This window comes from Dipteris shenzhenensis, chromosome 26 (assembly GCF_047967505.1).
Source record: "Dipteris shenzhenensis isolate YYH24624 ecotype China chromosome 26, Dip_SZ_1.0, whole genome shotgun sequence".
In the NCBI taxonomy this organism is placed as follows: Eukaryota; Viridiplantae; Streptophyta; class Polypodiopsida; order Gleicheniales; family Dipteridaceae; genus Dipteris; species Dipteris shenzhenensis.
The window spans coordinates 23505218-23513953 of NC_141621.1; the positions used below are offsets into that span (position 1 = coordinate 23505218).

Genomic DNA, 8736 nt, shown 5'->3' on the forward strand with positions numbered 1-8736 from the left:
GGATGGTTGGCCAAGAAATCCAATGCTTGTGCCATGTGCACCATATTTTTCCTTAGCATCTGGCACTAGCTCTCGGTGGCAGGCTGATCCCGATGATTGTTCTCTTCTAATAGAGGTTCTAAGGAGAATGGTTTTACATGGGGTAGGCTCTGTAGAGGCAAGGGGGGTGGAGGCAAAGTAATGGTAGCCAAGGTGGTACCACCCCTTTGTTGCTCATATTTCTGTGTGGGCTTGGCATTGCTTTGACCTACTTTGGCCTTCCTTTGCTCCTTAGGCATGACTTCCTCTTCCCGTTGCTCTTCACTGCCTTCTGTCCCCTTAGCAGTTTCCTTCTCCACATCCTTGGAGGTTCCCTTCTGGTTGTTCACCTCTGGATTCTCTTTTGGCTCCTCCGAGGTGCCCTTGACATTGTTCCCCTTCGGATTGTTCTATTGCTATTGCTCAGAGGTGCCTTCATCGATGTTCCCCTCTAGCACTTTATCTTGGGTCCCTTTTGCACCCTTATCCTACTTGTCTTGCTCCTCTTGCTCCTTTCTCCACTTGGCTCCCTTTTCCTGTGCCTTTTGCTCAACACCTTGATCAGCCTTCTCTTTCTCTTAGGCCTTCTCCCCAGCGCTTTTGTCTTTATCGTTCTGGTTTCTCAGCCCTTGCCCTTTGGATTCAGACCCTACTCTTCCATCCCTTTGTAGTGTGGTTCATCTTCCTTTGGTTGTTTATCATTTTTGGACTCTGATGGTCCTGCCCCACCTAGTAGAGGTAACAACACATTGGGCCAAGGCACCCATCCCGACACCAAAGGGTGTTGTAGCATGCAAAGATATAGGTCAATCTTGCAATGTGACTTGCCTAGACTCACTGCCCATAGCTGGGTCTCAAACACCTTCTCAAAAATTGTGAACCAATCTATTGGTAAACCGATCCTCCACTGTCAAGACAACCTGAGCCTTGTACTACCTTGGGACATACTCAATGCTCTTCTTTATCCCTATAAACTCAAACATAATGTGGCAAGTTATCCTTAGGATTTTGTCAGCTCTCTTGCTAATCAAATAACCCTTAAAGGAGGAATTGTTGTTGTCCTCGAAGTAGGCATCACCCCTCTTAGCATCCACAAACTTTGCAGGTTTAGAATGCTACGTCAACTTAAAGGTTTTCTTGATGAGCAGCTTAGATCTGTTGATCTAGACATACGTGTTGTCGTTGATGATGCTATGGTCCTCTTCATTGTAGGAGTCTAGGATCTTCTCTACGAGCTCTTTGTCCTATACTTCTTTCCATGGCAGGCTGGCAAACTTCATCTAGCGATTAGCTTGTAAGTTTCTTGCGATGATATCACTGGAGAAGTCCTCAATAGGGTCTAGAGGCAATACACAAGAGGTCCTCCTTTTTTGATGATGGGTATGCTCTCCCCTCTCCATGACCATGAAGATAACATAAGCGTTGAGTGAGGAAGAGGACGACAGAAGGAAAGACTGGGTAGCTGAGGAAACAAGCTAGTGCAATAGAGACAGAGGGAGTAGGGAGGGGGATTGAAAGCTTGGAGCTAGTGTAGGAAATAACAAAGAGATAGTTGTTGTAGATGACAATGAAGAGGTAAGAACAATAGTATACTGAGAATGCAATCAAGGATGATAACTAGAGGCCCTAACCAAATGTAGTCGAACAATATTTGCCTTTAGGATCCCAGTGATGATGGTAGCCCCTCTCTCCACTTTCACCATACCCCAGAAAGATGCATTTCTTAGATTTCAGATCTAGCTTTTTTCGAAGCTCTCACATGTGCATATGCCTCACACCCAAATATACGCAAATGATGGTAAGAGGGCTTCTTGTCAAACCATGCCTCTTCAGAAATACCACCGTTCAAACTCTTATCGGGTGATCTATTAATCACATGTACTGTAGTCTTCATTGTCTCAGCCCAAAATCCACCAAATAGACTAGCATTAGAAAGCATACAATTCATCCATTCTTGAATGGTGCAGTTCATCTTTCATGCAACAATTGGGTTTTGGGTTGAAGTAGGAAGGGAAGTGAGCTCCCTCTTTATCCCACGTGCATGACAGAAATGCTGAATCTCATTGGAGATGTACTCTTCGCCATTATCACACTGTAGGCTTAAGCGTTCAACATGACTGATTCTCAACCAAAGCCAACCATTTCTGAAATGCATTAAACACATCGCTCTTACGAGCTATAGCATAAGCCCAAACTTTCTTGGTTGCATCATTAATGAATGTCACATAGTATCCCCACCTAGTGACCGTGTAGGCATGGGACCACATATGTCTGAATGCACCAAGTCTAGCTTTTCTAGCTCTTTCTTTCCCCTTCTTTTATGGGCTGATTTAGTCTACTTCCCATAGAGACAGTGCTCACAAAATTCAAAGTAAAATAAACTCAAATGCGGTACATAACCCAAATGGCATAAGAGTTTCACTCCATTTTGGCTCATATGGCCCAATCAGCAATGCCACAAAGAAGTAATTGGCTGCTCGATTATTTCAACAACATGATTAGACACCCTTGGTACGTGTAAGGGATACAGAGTCCCACACTTGGCACCCCTGGCCAAAAGCATAGAGCCCTTCTAAATTTTCTAACTCCCAAAACCAAAGATGGTTTGAAAACCAGCATCATCTAGTTGACCCACTGAAATGAGACTTTTGGTTAGCTTAGGCACATGTCTCACATTTTTCAAAACAAATGCAGACCCATTTGCAAAAGAAAACTTTATGTCACGTGCTCCCATGATGTCACATGCATAGTTATTTCCAAGATGCACACAACTTGTCTTTCCACTGTCATAAGTGGAGAACCATTCCCTATGGGGAGTGACATAGAATGAAGCACCAGAACCCAAAGTCTAATCCTGGGAATATGCATCATCTGAAGTGGTAAGTAATTCTGCAGCAGAGGTAGACTAGACATGAAGAGAATGTCGTTGTCACTATTATCAGTGACTGCATTGATCTCCTTGATCTTCACTTTTTCTTTGTCCTCCCTTGGAGTCTCTTCCTTCTTATTTGCACCTCAATTTGCATTCTTTTTCTTATCCTTTTGCTCTCTTTTCAGCTTGTAGCAATCCTTTTTCATGTGGCCCTTCTTGCCACAATGGTAACACTCAATGTTCCATGCCCTGGATGCCCTGGATTTACTATGAGACTTCCCTCTTTCTTGGGACTTCTCCTTGGACCGTGATCTGTCCCTTTGGACATTTAAGGCTGCATCCTACTTGTTGCCATCCAGTTATTGATAGCTGTACAAAAGGTATCCCATAAGGATGGCAATGAACATAAGAGGAATATTGCCTTTGTCTCCATCTCAAAATTTAGCTTCTGAGCTTGAAGCTAAAGCTGCCTAAAAATAATATTGAATTCATTCAAGTGAGAAGCAATGGGGACCCCTTCCTTCATCTACAGCTCAAACAACCTCTTCATGAGATAAACTTTATTAGAGGCAATTTCCTTCTCATAAGTGGCACATAATTTCTTGCACAAATCTTTTGTAGTCTTCTCATTTACTACTGTGAAATAGACTGACTCTGCAAGATGAAGTCTAACAGTAGACTTTGCTAATGCATACTCATTCCAATCATCCTCATACATAGATGCAGGCTTAGCTGGAATCCCTTCCAAGGGTTTAATCTACTTCTTTAGGTAGGCAACATAGCGAGATCAATTTAAAATCCCTTCCAAGGGTTTAATCTGACATGGGCATGAATGCATTATGCTGTGCAAATGCACCATGGGAAATTGAGGGGGACTACGTTTGAAATAGGTTGGGACCATGGGAAATAGCATAGACCTCAAGGTGCACCGGAAGAGATTTCAAGTATTTCTCTTCCAAGAGTAGAGCAGAACGGAGCCGTAGGCGTATGGGACGGATCAAACCAGGATGGAGAGGACCTCACGTGGACCCGTGACGGGAGGTTGGTAGTCGGAGCAAACAAGCGCACAGGCGCATTCGATCTGACCAATGTGACAAGCACCTCCAAGCACACCGCACGCAAAGCCGGTGGACGCATCGAGTGCAGGAACAGGCCCTAAAGGAGAGGTCACCTCTGAACGAATTAGGGCTAGGCTCCATCGTTGAGGTATGGCATCTCTAGGGACGGTGAAGCTACAGCTAACCCTAAGTGCAGCCACACCCCTCTTTTGTGCTATTCTTGTAACAAGAAGACAGGAAAATTCTCAAGGGCTTTTGTAACTCAGAGTTGCATCTGTAGAATGTCAGATCTTCTCGGTGACGTGCATTTTGAGGATTCCGTTACAGGCCGCGTTAGATGCCTTGAAACAGGCCATGAAATGCCTGCAGCAGATAAAGATTGGTACGGACGTAGCAAAAAATGCCGTCGTTCCCTGTTTGATTTATGCCTCGCCCAACGCCGATCGCCCCTCCATTTGTTCGAGCAAAGCCCCATCTCTCGCGACAAGGTGACATGCAAAATTACCGGGGATACGCTAAACAAGACGGAGGAGGCTCTGTGGAAGCATATGAATGGCAAAAAGTTCCAACGCAAACTCGCTCAGAAAGAATCAGAGAAAATGTTGACTGCCGAGAATGGAAATGTCGTTCTTACGGCTGTATCAATGCAACTTGATGACAGAGATAAGCTCAAAATCGAGAAAGATGAAGGAAGACTGGAATCTATAAGCAGTCCCACGGAGAAAGATGACAGCGAAAACCAAAGTATGAATTATGAAGTTTCCGCTCCCGAGGATGAGATGGAGGTTGAAGCGGAGCATAAGCTTTCTCAACACGTAGCCTCAGAAGGCATCCAGCCAAGATGGATGAGCGAGTTTGAGGGTGCTGAAGACAACATGACCACACAAACGAAACGAAGGACAGCAAAAGGATGTAATAAGGTTGGCCATCAGAAGAAGAAGAGAAAGATGGAGGTTAAGATGCAGTGATTATTCTGCATTTTGTAAATAAAGTGCTCCTGTCAAGCTGGAAATTCAAGTATTGCATTTGCGAATTATTTCACGTGTTTGACTGAGCAAGGCGCTTATGGGTATTGAATATTTGCGTGTGACATGTCTTTTCTCAGAACCTTTGGTGGGATGCTTCTTTTCCGCTTCCTAACATGTTTGAATAGGGGGCTTGTGTTGTTTTTGGGTTTTGGAGAGGGATTGTGTGTGCGCGTGCGTGCGTTCCTCTCTCTCTCTCTCTCTCTTTGTATATAGATAGATAGATAGATAGATAGATAGATGTGTGTCATTTTGGGGGGGGGGCTTTGGCTTGTCTGTAGTTTACTCTATTATGGAGCTCCTCTTTTGGCACTTCCTTTGGTAGGGTGCTTATGTAGCTTGCTGGATAATGTGTTTTTATGACTCTCTCTAGGTGGGGTGTTTGCAAGCCTCTATGTTGTAGAGCTGATCATGTGTCTGTGCATGCGCAGCTCACACAATTTTTCAGCTGCTTTCTGTTCGCTAGTCTATCTATTATGGGCCTCTTCTGTTTCTCTTGACAGCGGTTTGCAGGTCCAACCTTGTGAATGAGTGATTTATTTCAAGGAATATTGTATTTCCTAAGCCGTTATGTCTTAAGAGTACGGGAAGAGGTGGCCAAAGCAGCCTGGAGCAGTTGGCAGCAACAGCAGGGAGGCAGGTTAGGTGTGCATGTTCCAGAGCATCAGAAGCTGTCTGGGACAGGTTGGCAGTCTGGAGCAGTCAGCAGTGTCTTTGTCAGCCTGGAGCAGCTGGCAGCAACAGCAGGGAGGCAGGGCTATTTATAGGACCTGGGGACAGCCAGACCAGGTTGGCTGAACCACAAACCTAGGCGGCGTGATCTGGTCTGGTCATCATTGGAGGTCTCACTCCGGGCACAAGTCTTGGAAGCTCCTACTCCAACACAGGCTTCTACGGAACACTCCCTCCTGCATAGGGTGGCTTTGGCAGCAGTCTCACAAGTGGATCTTCTCAGAGGCCCTCCTCACGGGGAAAATGTCACCTTTGATGTGGAGCTGATGAGGGTATTGTGGCACCGTTTTGTCCACCTCATTTGGAGCGGCCCACAGTGCAGGGATGAGTTTGAGTGCTAGCCTTTGATTTTGCAGCAAAAGGTCTGAGATCAGGATGGGCATATGTTGGGCCACCGCACACTTATCACTTGGGCAGTGCGACATTGGATCCACCCACTCCTTGGGTGCCTTCTTGAGCAAGGGGAGGAGCAGTTCTAGGCTGTGGCACATTTGAGGGATGCTCATGGTAAGGCTCGTGGAGATCGACGTTGCCATCTTGTACCTAGATGCTAATCGCCGGATTAGTTGATTCAATCCAGTAGCGTTAGGGAGCCCTGGGATTAATGGAAGTAGGCTAATGTGGGTCTGGACAACTTGGGCAGTAGCTACGGGTCAGTTGGTTATATCTACCCAGGGGCCCTTATTAAAGCAGGATGCACTTCTGTGTAAGAGTGCCAAGGCTATTTTGAAGGCAATCAATGTGCACACACTTTGGATTGAGAGCCAAGGCTCTTGCCAGATATCTACATGGCGGATCACCAGATGTTGTGCGTCACTAGATGTTGTGCGAATGTTCCTTGGGTTGGGTTCCAGTGGTATGGGACACCATGGCTATAAGCATGGGCTTGTGGGGGTCTTATCTCTAGCCTGCGTGCTGGGGGGTGGTTGGGAGTTGAGTCGCGCGCCGATTGTCATGTGTCATGGCTGATTGCTATGCTTAGGGTTAGATCCTAGAGGGGACTCTATAGCTGGTATGAGAGCAGCCCTAACACGTGGAGAATTGGTAGAAGGTATGTAGGTGTGGAGTCTTAGGTATTCATTTGTGTATTGAAGATCCTCTTGCAAATTTCTTGTCATGTGTCGAGGAAAATACTTCATGGAGTGGGCTGCAATTCTGGAAAGTCAAAATGATTGTGGTTGCAACCTCCAAGGGGGGATGCACCAGGCTTAGACTGAGTCACTCAAGGGAGTGATTGACACCTGAAGGTGTCAAGAGATTAAGGGTCTACTCCCTAAGGAATAGGCTGCATTTGTGGGAAAATCAAGGTGATTGTGGTTGCAGCCTCCAAGGGGGTGATGAACATGTGTGTGGGGGGGGGGCGGTTGCATTAGGCTGATTTAGAATCACCTAAGGAATTGACTGAAGGTGTCAGAGATATAGGGTTAACCGCCTGTTTGTAAGCCCCCAAATATGCTGGCTGATACAGAGTTCTGGCTCCTTCCTTAACCACTGAAGTCCTCTAAAGAGGCACGCACGCAGCAGAAAGAGAGCGCAGTGTATTAGGGCACCACTTTGTGGCCTCAGATCCAGCACTAGTGGGCAGCACCCTGCTGTCCACACACTGGTCTGTGAGTGCAACAAAATACATTTTAAATACATTTTACATGATCTGATAATTTTCAATGGAAGGGTAAGTGAGTTGTGAACTGTTCCTTGACCAACAGAAAGCCTCTTTTAGAAAAGGGGTAGGGGGCAGATTAGAGAAAAGAGGCTAGAAGAGCGGAAGGGAGAGAGAGTGAGGGTAAGAAGGAAAGAGAAGGGTAGGAGGGAGAGAGAGAGAGAGAGAGAGAGAGAGAGAGAGAGTAGGCTGCAAGTAGGAGAAAGAGGGAGAGTAGATAGGATTAGATGTCACCTCAAAAGTGTACAATGAGTGGTGGATGGGGACTTATATAGTCCCTTCCCACTAACTCTAGCTAGAGGGCTACTAAAGTAGGCCTTTTCCCCCTCTTAATTACAGCCATCACTTCTGATAGAGTTTTGCCCTCAAAATTACATGTTTTGGCTGTCACACCAAGGTTCTGAGACAGCAAAGTGATGCTGTGTGAAGAACCAGACTATTCGAGAATGCAAATGTGTGCAATGCATGCAGAATTTGAATGCCAATTGGCCCTCCAATGGGGAAGAGCGCCCTCGTGAGAGTACTTGTTTCTAATTCGACCTACATGCAAGGTGTGTAATAGATGGCGGATGAATGCAAGGTGAATGAAGAATGCTACGTGAGATTCCCAATGAAAGGGTGATACCCTTTCATTAATGTCCCTTGAGATCACTCAAGTTCCATCTTCCCATTTACACCTACCCTTAGCCTATGACCCATGCATCTACCATTCAATGCACCTTAATGCACCCTTCCCTTCATATTGCCCCTAGGACCTAGACACGTGTGTGCACATTTTTATCAATAGAATAAGTATCACATGTCCAAATTTGATGCCATCTAAAGCAGTGGCTCCTGCTCGCCTAGTCCTATCTATTGAGATGATCCACCGCCATAACAAATCGGTCGGTGTCCATCATAAATACAAATACATGTTACACCATATGAGTATTAAGGGAATGGAGCAATTGGCTCATTTTGGTTACTTGCCGAGTCTAAAATATTCAGATTTAAAGAAATGTGAATTTTGTCTCTACGGTCGTCAAGTACAAATACCTCATAAGAGAAGGTCAGATCAGAAATTACAGCTCTTGGAGCTAGTACATACAGATGTGTGTGAGATGCCTACACTCTCTTTAGGAGGTTCAAAGTACATACTGTCATTCATAGATGACGCCACCCGCAAAGTGTGGGTTTACACTCTCAGAAAGAAGAGTGATACGTTCAAGGCTTTCACTAAGTTTGTTGCACTGGTCGAAAATGAGACAGGCAAAAAACTGAAAGCCTTACGATCTGACAATGGTGGAGAGTATTTGTCCAAAAAATTTCAAGAATTCTGTGAGGCAAAGGGTGTTGTCTGCACCATATGATCCTCCACAGAATGGTACAGCT

General features: G+C 45.5%; 1 protein-coding gene across 1 annotated transcript; it reads left to right on the top strand.

The window, feature by feature from the left end:
• The first annotated feature begins 4035 nt into the window (after nucleotides 1–4035).
• Nucleotides 4036–4973, top strand: LOC147884845 (uncharacterized). The gene has a single exon (XM_087397746.1). It carries the CDS (start codon nucleotides 4230–4232, stop codon nucleotides 4914–4916), a length of 687 nt encoding a protein of 228 aa, XP_087253872.1. The 5' UTR covers nucleotides 4036–4229; the 3' UTR covers nucleotides 4917–4973.
• Nucleotides 4974–8736: the final 3763 nt, after the last annotated feature.